General features: G+C 52.8%; 1 protein-coding gene across 1 annotated transcript in view; it reads right to left on the bottom strand.

Moving 5' to 3' along the window:
- LOC103069359 (protein-methionine sulfoxide oxidase MICAL2) overlaps positions 1 to 14,880 on the bottom strand; it is a 117,697-nt gene that overhangs the window by 8,181 nt on the left and 94,636 nt on the right. The window contains 6 exon segments of the mRNA XM_007471410.1: positions 2 to 13; positions 9,850 to 9,975; positions 11,189 to 11,290; positions 11,504 to 11,722; positions 12,964 to 13,086; positions 14,520 to 14,663. Coding sequence (XP_007471472.1) covers positions 2 to 13; positions 9,850 to 9,975; positions 11,189 to 11,290; positions 11,504 to 11,722; positions 12,964 to 13,086; positions 14,520 to 14,663 — 726 coding nt within the window.

The raw sequence follows: 14,880 nt of genomic DNA, 5'->3' as shown, positions 1-14,880 counted from the left end.
TCCCTACTGTCAGCTACCCAAGAGCAGAGATAGAGTAGACAGAGACAAAGGTAGAGGCCAGTTAGCACCGAGAAGGAAGACACGAACAAGCTGGAGGTGGGAGAGGGCTCCACACCCACATGCAAACGGCACCCAACGTCCCAGGAGAGGCCTAACCAGCCCAGAGTGGGCAGTGGGCACTCTGCAGATGGAGAAAAGAGAGAAATGGAGGACTACAGGGTACATGGTCTTCAGGAGTTTGAGTTGCTTGGTTCACAGCTAGGGGGAATAAATACCAGAGGAAGGGATCTGTCCAAGCCCACTTAGAAATAAATGCAAGAAGAGCCAGGACTCTGCTAAGGTCTCTTGAGCCCAAGCCCGGGAGGCCTTCACACTAAGAAAACAAGCCAGCTGCACTGCGGCCGCCCTCCCCAAGACCCCTCCTCTCTGGAGGGCCGGGAGCTACTGCTTAGTGAGAACTGCCCCCGACCCCCCACTCCCGGACCCGGAGGGTTAGGACCCTGCTCCACCACTAACCAGTTCTGAGATGGGGCGCCAAGTCCTCAACTTCTGAGCTCAGCGTCCTCATTTAGTGAAATGCGGATAAACAGTGCCTGCCTCACGGAGCTGTGGCAGGAACTGAGTGAGAGAGCGTGTGTGTGAGTGCCTGGCACTTGGCAGGGCTGGACCAAGATGAACTTGACTCCACCCTCCCTTCTCCCTCTGAATTCGGCAGCCTCATCCTGCTTTGCAGCTCCCGTGTGCCCTAGGGAGCTATGGCTATGCCTAACCTGAGTCCTGTCAGGTCAGGACGCAGACTACCTTGCCGACAAAAACAGCGACCGGAATGGGAGTGAATGTTGGTCCCTACTGGGCAGGTACAGGGAAAAGGATGGGGAGCTCCAGGCGGCAGTGCCCGGGGCCCCAGAGATGGTGCTGGGCAAGTCAGCTCCACGATGGCTCCGGGGATCACAGCCTGACAGGTTGTGGGTGTCTGTGCTCCCAAGGGCATGATGGTCCATGCCTACCCATGAATGCGTGGAACCCCACCGGCATGTCATGGAGCTGGGGAAGGGGTGGGAGCTGACAGCCCAAGCAGACATAGCACAATCACACATACACCCCTGGGCAAACCCCGACTTGCTCCCTCTTTCCATACCAGCTCTGAAAGGCCAGCCTGGGAATACTGCAGTCTCCCCTGCAGGGAGACAAAAATGCACAATATGAGATTATATCTATAAACACTGGTCCTGATCCCAAGACCCTGGAGGAAGGGAGGCTCCAGACGCTCCCCCCAGCCTCTGAATCCAGCTTCTGGGAGGTGTGGCCACAGAGAGCAACAATTTAGGCTGAAGGCCCTTGGACACAGGTCGATAGCCATCTTGATGGCGAGTAACAGTGACTCGTGCGGGGGCGAAGGAAGGCCCTCAATCTAAACCTAAGACCGCTCCTGGAAGGCCACATTGAATCTGCTGTGCAAGCCTCAAGTATCAAGCAGGAAGTTCAGGGGACAGCAAAGCAAACGGCAGCCGGCGCCCACAGCCCCCGACTCCTGGGAGCAGGGCCCACCCTCAGAACCTGAGGCTAACTCATCGCGTGCCCGCAAAAGCACAGGCACCAAAAGAGGATGAAGACGGAAGGGATGCCAAGCAGGCTGGGGAGAAAGACAAGACCCAGGACATACATACGCTACCAAATGTAAGGTAGATAGCTAGTGGGAAGCAGCCGCATAGCACAGGGAGATCAGCTCGGTGCTTTGCGACTGCCTGGAGGGGTGGGATAGGGAAGGTGGGATAGGGAGGGTGGGAGAGAGGGAGACGCAAGAGGGAAGAGATATGGGAACATATGTATATGTATAACTGATTCACTTTGTTATAAAGCAGAAACTAACACACCATTGTAAAGCAATTATACTCTAATAAAGATGTGAAAAAAAAAAAAAAGACCCAGGAAACGCCTGCCCCTTTTCTCATTGAGGAAGTCCCAACACCAGCAGCTACTCTGGATCAGTCGCGCCAGACCACATGCAGGGCTCTGGGGGACTATGGAAAATGTGGCCGGGGGCCTGCTGGGGTGTCTGATCCCAGGACTCAGACAGACAGGACCTCCTTAGACCTGACAAAGCTCGCTCCTTCTCAGTGGCAGCAGCTGCCAGGCCAGTTACCCCCTCAACACCCAACACTGGCCCCACGTGGGAGAGATTAGGATTCTGCTTCCAAGCATACATTCTGCCATTTTCAGGATTTCACAAATGCTAAGAAACTTGGCTCCTGCTTCTAAGAGAGGTTCAGGTGCACTGGCTCAGGACAATATGCCATTATTTGCCTAATGTTCCATCCCCTGCTGGGGCACCCAACACAGGCCCCTCGAATAGGAGCTGTAGAATACCAAGTCCTTCCTGGGTTTACAGCAAAGTAAAGAGGGGAGGTCAGATTTACCTCCCTGTCCACACTCCCCTTGTGTGGCTGCCTCCCTGACCCAGTGTGTGAACTGGCTCCGAGGTGCTCTCCCAGGAAGGCACCATGTGATGTCACACACCCACGCGCAATTATTGCCTCCCCTGAGCAAGCAGAGATTAAGACTGTACTTTCTGGGCTTTAAATACAAGTCCCTAATGAGACCTTAGTAACCACTTAGCTAATAAGCACTTTGACCCGCTGAGCTTCTGTGCAACCCTGACTTTGGGAGCAGTTACAGAAGAAGCAAGCAGAGGGCCCTGAGGTTGCTGGGGGTGCAGTCTCGGGCCGGCTCAGTTGTTCTATCAGCACAGGTCCTGGCCAGGGGATCCAAGCCTGGTCCTTCCTCTCATTATGGGCCCTTATTTACATAAGGCTCCTTTCTCCCAGTTGCATCCACATTGCCACCTGTGACAGAGGCTTTCTTAGGAATAATGAAATGAAGGCACCCTTACGGAAAGTGGTACTGGTGCTCCCATATGCCTTCCCAACTGAATGGAAACCATGCCCAGGATCATCACCAAGACCAAGAGGTAGACCAGGACTTGTGAATGATCACAAGGAGACCAGGTGATGAAGAGCTTGTCCCAAGGGGTGAGAGGGGGCCTTTGAAGCTCATCCCAAAGACTGGTGTGAAGGCGGACATTACCCTGGGGTCTTGGATAAGTCATCTCCTCTTTCCTGACAGCAGGATGTCTCACTGGCTCCAAGACAGTGAGGACATGACCAGATGGATTGCTAAGTCAAACTATCCGTGGTGAATGACCAGGTTTTGCTTTTTCTTTTTAAATCTCGAACCCACTGTGGCCTCATACTTCTGGATTCAACGAAAATGGATTACTAGAAGTACGATCACCCGCTTTGGATGTGTGGCAATGTCAAACTGCTCTACAAGTGTCTAATGCTTACTCTCACTTGCTGTGCTCCTTGGGTGAGAAACCAATGCCTGCCCATGGACCACACCTCGGCATCCTGAGGAAGAAAGGAAACTCCCCTCATGGAGAAACCTCCAGAAAACTCATCCTGGTTTGACCTCAGAGTAAGAGCCAGAGGTTCTCAACAAGGGGATTACTGCACCGAAAGGCAAAAGCACGTATGCTCCTGGGGTGCTGGTAAAGAGGAGAGCTTACCATTTGGCTGGGAATCATTTGTCCAAATGCAAAGTTGGGCAATCTGATGATCTGGCCAGAAATATACTGGTCGCAGCCACTAGTGTTTTGAGAATTGGTAGTTTTGGAGAGCCATGGGACTGCTTTTGCAACCCTTTATGTATCTTCAATATTTATGTAATTTTTGAAGAACTGGGGTATTTTTCATGTGCACCTCACATGGTGCTGGGCTTCCAAGAAAAGCCTGGCAGATGGTTAATGAGTCCAAAGCACCGCAATTGGTGCAGCTTCAAATTTCCATTTTCTGGAACTTCTTTTTTTTCTCCTCTTCTCGGTGGCCTTCACTCGGGGGGACTTGCAGTTGCTTGGGGTCCCTCCTCTGTGTGAGTAAGGATAACGTGGCCCACACAGATGAAGGCACTGGCTTCTCTCCCCCGAGTCAACTGAGATTCACACGTGGTGACATTAGCTGTCGTCGCGAGCACCGTCGCCAAGCATGGTCCCCATCTGGATGCTGGAGCCTTTCTCACCCTGCTCCACGCTGGGAGATGGGTCATCTCCCCTCCGGTTTGCACAGTCATGTCATGACTGTGTCCTTCTCATGGCTACGCTCCCAGCGCAGGGCAGATGCTCCCCTGAATGAAGGAGGAAGCAGGCTCTTGGGCCTGCTTGTGTCCAAACAATGGTGACATCCCGCCTTGGGCCTGGAATTCAGCCAGGAATACCAGGTGTCTGGCCTGTGCTTCCTCACAGAACTGGGCCTCCTGTGGCCACCTGGCCTGCTGTGGGGATAAGGAAGCCCACACAGGTCAGGCAGGGCTGGGAGCAGAGCTTCCAGGGCTGAGGGGCTGAGGGCTCGAGGGAAGGGGAAGTTTCGACGTAGGGCCAGAGGAAGTCGTCTCCTGGGCCCACTTGAGCAAATATATTCCTCACTGAGGAGTCCCTGGGTGAGAAACATCAGAGGACAGGCTGGCGGGCCTGAGTCCTCAGCCGTATATGCTCAGGGCAAGGACTGAAACTGCCTTATTTGAGGGGCTCTGGAAATGATACCCTCAGGGCTGAGATGCAGGCAAGTCTTTGAGGCTATGACCTCCCAGTAGACGGCCATGTCGGCACCTACGTCCCCTGGTGCCAGGCGCTGAGCTGTGTTGAAACCTCACAGCCTTGCGAGGTGGGTCTGATAATCCCCCTTCGAGGCCGGGGCAGCTGAGGTTCAGGGAGGCTCTAACTCACCTGAGGCCACAGCGCTCCTAAGTGGCTGGGATGGAAATGGAAGCCTGAAGGTGACTTCTTTGCCTTTAGAAAGAGGGGACTCAACATGCCTTTTAGGTAAGTGAGCTTTCTTCTAGAATTCTCCCCCACTGGGGAGAAAGCACATTTGCTGGATACTTGAGGCATTCGATATATGCTAGGTGTTTGCATTACTCCAGTCATCCTCAGGAGTAGCTGCTGCCACCTCCATTTTATAGGTTAGGATAATGAGGTGCTGAGAGGTCCACTAGCTCATCCAAGGACACACAGCGAGTAATCAAGTAATCGGTGCTCTGAACCCAAGCGTGACTCCAAGCCTATACCCTTCTCACTATCGCACCCTGCTTCCCTGACACACCAGCATTCTGCCAATTAAAATCCCCCAGGCTGGGATGCACACAGGTTACCTCCAAAGCGCTGCCTAGCTCTATCCCCAGAACAGAGAGAACAATGAGTTTGGAGCAGCTTTGAGATCTACCCTTGTATCAGATGAAACACTGGCAGATTGCCCGGCCAAGACTCACCCAGCTTCTCTCTAATATGCAAATCTCTAGAGTAAACCCTGCAAATCCAGTTTTAAAACAAACACCTCCAGGGGTAGAGAGAGCTCCTTTTGCAATGCACAATGCTCTTCTGACCCAGGAGGACTTAACCACAGCACCCAGCTCCATGAGGCCCTCCCTCTGGCTCAGCTGTGCAAACACTTGGCTGCCATCTTGATCTTGCAAGAGCTCACCAGCCTGGGTAAATGGCTAGCAGCCATGCTAAAGGCTGAATTGGCAGTGGTCTCCTGCCTTGAAGAAAGAAGTTAGCTGAGGGTTGATGGGAGCTGATAGTGTGACGAAAGAAACGGAAGAACAGCTTCAGGGCTAACAGCACATTTTGGCTTCTGTAAGAAACTTGCTTGCTTGCTTGGGGCGGGAAGAACGGGGTTAAACAGCTCCCTCCTGCCTTGGGGACTTCCCGCCCTGTGAAAGGTATAAAAGCCTCGCCCGACTGTTAGTCGGGGTCTCCCTCACTTCTCTCCGAGTGGGACCCTGTCCGGACAGTTTGTGTAAGTTTCTATACTTGTACTTGTATAGATCCTTTGCTAATCTTTCTACTTGGTGTTGATGATTCTCGGGTGTCCTTGGTTGGGACACGGGTCGCATTTACCGGGGAACTCGACTCCAGGCGTGTGGCTCCCGGACCGCAACAGATAGAGCTACTGGAGGGCTGGTTTGATGGGATGATCAGACTGGGCATGATCCCATAGCCCATGGTCTTAAAAGATAAGACTCCTGTAAGAATTTGGGCCCTAAACGAGAGGGCCTCAAGATTCCCCCTGTGACTATTCAAGGCCAAAACCCCAGCTGCATCACTGCTGTGAAATGTAAGGCGACATGCCAATCTGAGAGGGCAGGCAAGTGTAGTCTGAATGAAGGTAGAGCCCTGGCTACATCTCCTGGAACTGGTGACCCAAGTTTGTATCCCTGTGAGTAGCACGTGATCCTCAAGACAAGTTTGACTAAGTCTGTTCCTCTGAGGAGGTGATTATCCCTGGATCCTCAGAATTAAGGTGTAGGGCTCCAGGGCAGGAAGAGAAACAGGCTGCCGGCCAGGAGGTTGCTAAGAACTCAGCATCAGTTTCCAAGTGCATCCTCCTTCCTCTGGCTCCCCTGAATGAGGCAAACTTGAGTCACTTGGCAATCAGAGCAGCCCATAATCTTCTGGGAAGAAGCATTAAGGCCCCAGGCTCTCTCCAGGAGAGAGGCTCTCAGAGCTCCACCAGGACTGAATGAAATCGTTTGTCACCAGGCTGTCACCTACTTTAAGGGGCAGCTAATTCTCTCCTCAGAGGAGGCCATTACTCTCTCAGATTCTGCATGTGCAAAGCCCAGTGTGGAATCAATGCTGGGGTGGGGTCCGGGAGAGGGAGGAAAGTTGCAGGTGGGACAGGGGAGCAGTGCAGCTGGCAGTATCCTTTCCAAAACTGCTTGAAGCTGGAAATTCACCACTCCGCGCTTAACTGCCTACAATGGCTTCATGGTGAGATCTGGAGGGGTCTGGGGGTGTCAGGTCCAAGCTGGGTCCTTTTTACAAATGGAGAAACAAAAGCACAGACAGAGTAAGTGTCCTAGGGTGGCCTTTTCTGAGAGCTCCCCAATCATTCCCAGCCACACAGTGAAAAGCTCATCAGCCTGTAATTAGTAAGTCAGAAGCTATTTAGATAGCCCAATTACACCATTATCTGATTGCCAAGGCCGGCTTGGGAGATGGGATTTAAAAAACAAAAAACAAAAAAAACAGGGAGCAATTGTTCTGCCCCAACCTGGGAGAAACAAAGGACAAACCTGTAGAGGTGGGGACCAGAGGACCTGGGATTGGCCATCCCGAAGCCCACCCACCCCATTTGCAGCCCTCCTTGAGCCTGGGCTTGGGGCTCTACACACACATAACCTCTGGGCTGGTCCCTCTGACGAGGCCTCCATTCATACGTGGCTGCTGTGGCACAGAGGAGAGAACATGGGCTGGAGTCAGGAGCCCTGGGAACTAGTCTCCTCCCTGGACCTTTGTTTTCCTCTCTTGAGGTTCTGCTTAAGCTCAATTCTCTTTTCCAGGAAGAGCCCTCCTGCTACCCCACTGGAAACTGCTACCCTTCCCCAGCATGCCAGGTCCCTGCTACCTGCTCTAATTTTTCCAGGGGAAAAACTGCCTTCTGATATGTCATGTAATTTACCTATATATTATATTATTGCTGATTACTTACCTTCCTCTATTAGAATGCAAGCCTCATCAGGGCAGGAAGGTAACTACTGATCATTGATGTGTATCCCAAGAGTGAAGTGCCTGACACCAGCTGTCATTCAATAAATATTTGTTGGATGAATGAATGCTCACTCAATGGCTTAATGAGTGACACTGGTTTAAAGCTGCTTGAAGAGCCCAGTGGAGCAGCAGCCAAGGGCTGCAGTGGAGTGTGATGATGATGTGACAGGATAGGCTCACGATGAGAAGTGTCTCTGCCAGGCCCCGGCAGCCCCACGTGTACCTGGGCAGGCTGCCTCTTGCCATCACCTAGAGAACTAATACCTATTGGAAACCAAGTCAGGGGACTTGGGATGTGTGGTGGCTTCTCTTGTCCCACCTCTGCTCTCAACTCTAGAGGGCAGTGACCAAGTCAGGACTTCCTAAGGACAAAAGAAAAGCAGAGGCGAGAGAGGGCATGCCCGGGGCTAGCCGGAAAGGGGATGGGCCAGAGGGAAGCAAGGTGTGGGCCCAGCTGCCCAGCCAGGAGTATCAGCCACTGCCTGCCTGTGCCCAGGTGCCCTTGCCCCTCCCATCAGCCTGTCAAGGGTGCCAGTGACCTTTTTCCACAGCAGGAAGTACCCCCCAGGGAAGGCTCTTCTCCCAAGCTGGACACAAAGGCTACTCTGAAGCCTTGGTGATGGTGATGACAAATATGCCAGTCTTCACCCACAGAGCTCACTATCACGTGAGCCAAGAATCACTCTCTTGTTGATGAGAAAATGGAGGCCCAGACAAGTCTCCTGAGGTCAATGTTTAAGGTCAAAGGGCTAAGCAAAGCTGACCTGGAACAAGACGCCAGGCATGTCCGCCATGGCTGTGTTCAGTAGAGTTGAAGACGGGAAGTGTTTGTGCTTCCCCGCATCACCTCCTGCTGCCCTTCCAGGGATGCTTCTCATCCACACTGGGGACCCTGGAGCGGGTGGGGCTCCTAATATTCCTCGCTCCTTTCTTGGAGACCCTGCCTGCACTCCTCTCCCCACAGCAGTGGAGGTCAGTGGGGGTGGGACTCCCAGGAGGCAGCGCCTAACTTCTCCCTAATGCACCAGCAGGTGGCTGCTTTTTGCTTTGGTCTAACAGGGCAGAAACGAACGAGCAGTAACTCTGACAAGGGCACACTCAGCACCGCACGTGGAGACGGGCCCAGGTGGGAACAGACGGAACGGAGGTGTTCAGGGGAACACAGTCTTCCAGAAAGAGGCTCCAACCTACTCCCATGAGCAGCAGCTAACCAAGCGGGCTTCACGTCCATTTTTAGGCTCATCCATTCCAGGGGCTAAGCTTCTCCAGAGACTGCCCACCTCCCACGCCAGCCTGTTAGTGTTCTTGGCATATTAGGTAACAGCATGACAAGTAAAAAACATGAAATGTGCTCCAGAACCCAAACTTAATCATTGCTCACGGATGCATTTCATTATCTACTCAACCAAAGTTAGCTCCCCACCAACTCTCCACCCTCTACACTGCTACCTGCGTTATCCTTCTAGAACTCAGAGCAGATCCTTCCGTGCCTCTTTACAAGAGGGCAGAATGAATTCCTTTAACGCAAAAGGAGCGGGCTGACTCCCACCCTCATTCTCTGCACTCCCATAAATACCTTTATCTGAAAATCAAGTTGCACCAGAAATGTCTTTTGATTCATGCAAGTCCTATCTGCCTTCCTTACCACATGCCAGATCCTTTCTAAAATGCCCTTCCCCTACACTTCTTTCTAGCAAAATCCCTCCATATAATCTTTAACACTTGGCTCCCACTTGGCTCCTGCTGTGAAGCCTTCCCAGGCTTCTCCCTTCTGGGTTCCTAGAATCTTGCCTCTTAAACCTCTCACAGAATTAATGAAGTTCACCACGTGAGACTGCCATTTTGTTAGGCCAAAACCAGCCAAATTTGGCAATATCATACGGTAAAATGTGACACATTTCTATGCTGAGGTGCTGTTTGCCATCTACACCGTATAAGAGAACTGTACCTCCCTCCTCTTTGTTTTCTCAGCATCTGGCACGGTGGTTGGCATATGGTGGGTGCCCAGCGAGGGCGTGCTGAACAAGCAAGCACCATTTGATAAGGTTTTGTGTGCTGCCTCTTCTGCTTTGTTTCTTGCTCCAGCACAAAACCAAAACCAAACCCAGGACCGTTGTAAAGTATCTTATAAATTTTCCTCCCGGCCCAGGCAAGATTCAGATGGTTGTCTGTGTAGGTGGAGCAGAGCCGGAGAATATCTCAGAACATGCAGGGAGTGGGGGAAGCTAATGGTTCAGGACCACTACCTTTCTGGCTGGAGAAACAGAGTCAACACTCGATGGAGAGGAAGCAGCAGCTGAATCAGGAGATGGAAGGCAGGAGGGAGAAGACGGAGGATGAGCATGAGACAGGCTTTTAGAGAGTAGTTTACTCTGCACAGAACAGAAACAGACAAAACTATGATCATCCCCAGGGACACGCACGGTGAAGGTCGCCGCGATGATGCAGCCCCCAAGTCTACACACCCAAGGAGGGGAAAGGACATCCAGGCCCACGTCTCAGGACAAAAAGGTAGCCTGTGTCTTTGGAGCCCAGCAGGGCCATCTGACTGCTGGTTACACTTCACTCTGCTACAACTTTTCTGGCTCCTTCGTCACATCAATGGCTGGAGTAGAACCATCCTGCCCCTGCCTACGTCTGCTGCCGACACGAGCGCTAACTCCTGAAGGCCTCACTCTGGAGCTTGGCATGAAGGAGCAGTTGCAAGCTTATGAAAGGACAAGCCCAGGCTACTCTGGGGCAGATGCTCCAGCAGGGACCTCTGCAGCCACATGGAGCCCTAAAAATGCACTGAAGGCAAAGTATCCTTCCCATGTCTATGACTCTGCCAAGTAGCAGAGGACACAGGTCTGGAGGAGGCCGGGCGAAAGCAGCAGAGGCGGTATGTTCTAGAGACCAGGCTTGCCGTAGGCAAGGGAGCACCCTACACGTACAAGCGCCGCGGGGCCTCATCCTCAACTCTGTCATCTCCTTGTGAGCACACCCTCTTCTTCTCAGCAAGTTTCTAAATAAGTGCCTGGCTGGGGGCGGGGGCTGTGCTTTCTATCCTGAGGCAAGGCCATTCTTCTGGCTGGTGCTGCCTTTAGCAAAAGCAGAGCACAGGTTACAGCACGTGACCTCGACATTCACGGTCTCCCTGATCACAGCCATGGGGGCATCTCTCCATCCTGTCCCCAGACTTCATGAGCAACTGGCTTGCTTTCACCTTAAAGGCACTGTGATGTGATTCCTGCAGGTGACCAGCTTTCCCTCTTTGTGTTGACCCCTAGGAAGCTCAGCCTACTCAGAAGCTGTCTAAGATCTGACAGCACACATGTTTCTGTTCAGTAATGTTTTCCTATGACCTGAGCCCGCTTTTCTGCCTTGGTTTTCCCTTTGTCATGATTTGTCTAATTATTTTGAATCTTCTCATTTGGAGCTTTTTTAGATGCCAGTCCAAATCCTTTGGTGACTTAAAAAGTGAATAGCTTTTCAGGCTACAGAGGGAGAAGGAAGGAAGAAATGAATCTCCAGAGACTGATTCAAGTAACCTCCCTGGATGTCCAACACCTGGGTTCCTGGGGGCTCTGAAAGCCCCGCATTTACCTGCGGGAAATCCCCGTGTCCAAACATAGAGGCAAGGTGAGCCGCCTTCTCCTTAATGTTCTTTTTGTGAAATTCCCTGTTGGCCAAATTCTGAGCCCTTTTCTGCAGCCAAGGTGAGAAAGGAGAAAGAAAAAAGAGATAGAGACAGACACTGTGAGGGGCGAGGCGGGGAGGCAGCCAGGTGGGCTTGCGGCCCTCAGCACACACGGCAGGATGGGAGACGGCACCCGCCCTGGACGGGAGGAGGGAGGGGAGGAAAGGAAGGCACCCTAGACACAGGCAGGGCAGAGACAGGGCAAAGAGCAAGGCTTTCACCTGGAGAACCTTTTCTTCCACTTCCTGCAGCCGCCGCAGCACCCCGGAGAGGGCCAGCGCTCCCTGGCAGGTGGCAGGCAGGCCGGCGGGATTTTCTGGCCCGCCCAGCTGCAGGTCAGACTTGGCTCGGGCTCTCCAGGGCCTGCTCGGACACTCGCCGGCAGCAGACACTTGCTTTAGCTCTCGGAGCACATGCCCCGTGACAACCACCAAGGGGAACTGGGGGAGAAGGAAAATCAAGCTTCCTTCCCAACTGTGGCCCTCCCATGGATGCCCCGCCACCGTGAGGAATCCCCATGAGGACCAGGGACAAGGGCATGCCAGATGCCACCTCGAGTCAGATTCCAAACTAACCTTAGGTGTTGACTTTCCACCACCTGCATCAGAATCACCTGACATCCTCCTTAACAATACCATCTTGTTATTAACAACACTCCAGACCCACTGAATCAGAGCCTGTACCACCCTGGTTCCCAAAGTCTGGGCCCAACGCCCAGATATTCAGGTTTAACTGGTCAGGGGGTGGGTACCAGAGATTGATGATTTTTTTTTTTTTGGCGGTACGCGGGCTTCTCACTGTTGTGGCCTCTCCCGTTGCGGAGCACGGGCTCCGGACGTGCAGGCTCAGCGGCCATGGCTCAAGCGCCCAGCCGCTCCGCGGCATGTGGGATCTTCCCGGACCGGGGTACGAACCCGCATCCCCTGCATCGGCAGGCAGACTCTCAACCGCTGCGCCACCAGGGAAGCCCAAGATTTCTATTTTTAATAAAGCTGTCTAGATGATTCTTACACACACAGACACAGAATCACTGCAATATGTCCACACTGACCTCCTTTGACCTCCACTCCCCAAGAAGCAACGCAAAATTTCTAATGCTGACCGGGCACTTTTGAGTGCTGTGGTCAATAATAGTGATTCTATTCAAATTCCAAACCCAGAGATATTAGCTGGAAAAAGCCTTAGCCCATGGCTCCTGGCTGCCTCCCTGCCCACTGGGCAGGTCCTCATCTGCTCAGACACCAGGGGAGGTCTAACCACATCCCAGTCTTACCCCTTCAATGGCATGCGGCCAGCTGGCCACCTGAGCCCATTCCACCATCACTGTCACTTCTCCACTGATTTTAGAAATCAGTCCACTCAAGAGGTCTGCAAATAAGCTAAGTGTCCCAGGGGCATCACACAAAATACCCTGTGTGGTGTGGTCTGTTTTTCCCCAAGCAAATAGAGCACCAAGAGCCTGGTAGTTGGTCAGTCGATACCCCTGACTGGCATGTACTTTAAGACGCCGCATACTTGGTTATTCCTACCCATAAGGGTGGTAACCTCAAGTTGTGCTTGCCTTCCCAGAGAATCTACAATCAGCCCTCTGTGGGGTGTAGAGACAGCCACGGACCCCACCCCTCTGGATCAAAGTCCCCTCTGGTTTCTCCAAGACAGCATCCACTGGAAAGAGCCCTACCTGCCTTTTCAGAGTCGGTGATGGGCTGGGTGTGGGCTCCTCTGGCTTGGGACGGCGAGAGTTAACGGGAGGGTCAGAGGAAGAGCGCAGTATGGGCTTACCTATCCCTGAGACACGGTGCTCCTGGGAGGAGGAAGGCGAGTCCAAAAAAGCAGCCGCAGGAAATAGGAAGGAAAAGGCGAGTCAGACAGACACTTGGAGGGGGGAGAGAAGAGTCAGGGCGGGAGAGTTTGCAGATGCTGAGGGAGCCCCGGGCTGAGCTCTGCCAAGCTGGGCCCAGCTGGGAAACGTGAACCCCGGCCCTCTGTCCGTGTGAACAGCAAGTCCCATGGTCCCCTTCTCTTGAACAATGTGTGAATCCCCAGGAGGCTGTGCTTTTGGCTCAGACCCGGGGCACTGGGCAGGCACATACCAGGCCAGGGTGGCAAGTCCCAAAGTCCTTCCCGCCCACTAGATGAAAGGGATGCTACAGTCCTTCTGAAGGAAGAGAGCCCTCATCAATACCTGGGGGCTGCAAGGGGCCAAGCCTCCAGGAGGGACGGTTGAGAAAACAATTCAGACAGTTACAGGTCTTAGGAACATGGGCCCCTTATAATAAAACCTGGCTTCCTGGGGAAGGTCGGTTTGTCTAGGAGGGGCATGGTCTACATCAAGACTAGGAAGATGTCTATAACTGCCTCTGAACAGAATTAACCAATTGTTTGTCTTTCTCCTGAGAGGAGCCTAATTCTGTCATGTGACAGATGTTCTCCAAAGAAAAACTGAACCCCGTGTCCCAAGCTTTTGTAATGTGACAGTGGTGCCCCAAAGGAATTCGGGGGAGCAAATGAAACCATCCAAGTGCAGACTCCAAGTCGGAGTCCAAGAGAAGTCAGCCGGGTCTGCAGCCTGACCCACAGCATCCCACCTCCTTCAGCCTCACATGGACCCTGGTCAGACACAACAGCCCTGCCAGCCTGACCCAAGGGAACAAGGAGAGGGGGGCACCAGGGGACACTCTCGAGGTTGGTCTCCATTCCTATGGGCCCACATGGAGCTAAGACCCTGGTTCGGACGGATGTTCTCACCATGGACTCGGCAATCAGCATCTCTAAAGCTCCCTCCAGCTGCACCATCTCAAAGATGGCTGCAAAACAAGTCATGGTTGCAAAGCAAAACAAAATCGGGAAAAGGATTTCTTCCCCAGTGCAGAATAGGCATCAGCAAACTACGGTCCTCAGGCCAAATCCTGCCTGCTGCCTGTTTTTGTAAATAAGGTTTTATTGGCACACGGCCACGTGCATTTGTTTACAGATTGTCCATGGCTGCTTTCATGCTATAATGGCAGAATTGAGTCATTGCAAGAGAGACTGGATGGTCCCCAAAGTTTAAAATATTTGCTCTCCAGCCCCTTTTAGAAAAGTCTGACTCCAGATCTAGAAGAAGCTTGAGACTCCTTTTGAGCCAGGTCTGGCTGGCACACCTGAAATCCAGTGCTAGCCTGATATTTCTGCTGGCTCCTCAGAGGGTTCTGTTCACCAGGTAGGCAGGGTCAGTGAACATTTGACAGGACTCACCTGCCTCAGGAGTGAGGGGTTCCGAGAGTTCTCCTCGAACTTGGCCAGCAGCTGACTTGCCATGGACTTGACTTTGTTCTGACTTCCACCTTCTTTACAGCCCTCTTGACTGGAGCCCAGGCCCTGGCTAGGAAAGGCTGAAGGCTGCAAAAGCCAAAGCAATGCATTGGTTGTTGGTTCTGGAACCCAGGTATCAAGGAGGGGGCCTGGGGGCTCACGACAAGGGCAGTTTCCTGAAGGACACCCTATGTGGTCTGAGGAAGTGAGGCAAGAGCAGGAGGCAATGCCCACGCTGGAGGCAATGCTCACAGGTGGGACGAGTCTTCTCAAAGACGGGCACAGCTAGGCTTGGGAGCCAGAC

This window comes from Lipotes vexillifer, unplaced genomic scaffold (assembly GCF_000442215.2).
Source record: "Lipotes vexillifer unplaced genomic scaffold, Lipotes_vexillifer_v1.1 scaffold6, whole genome shotgun sequence".
NCBI classification, from domain to species: Eukaryota; Metazoa; Chordata; class Mammalia; order Artiodactyla; family Lipotidae; genus Lipotes; species Lipotes vexillifer.
This window is presented reverse-complemented; position numbering and strand designations above follow the sequence as displayed.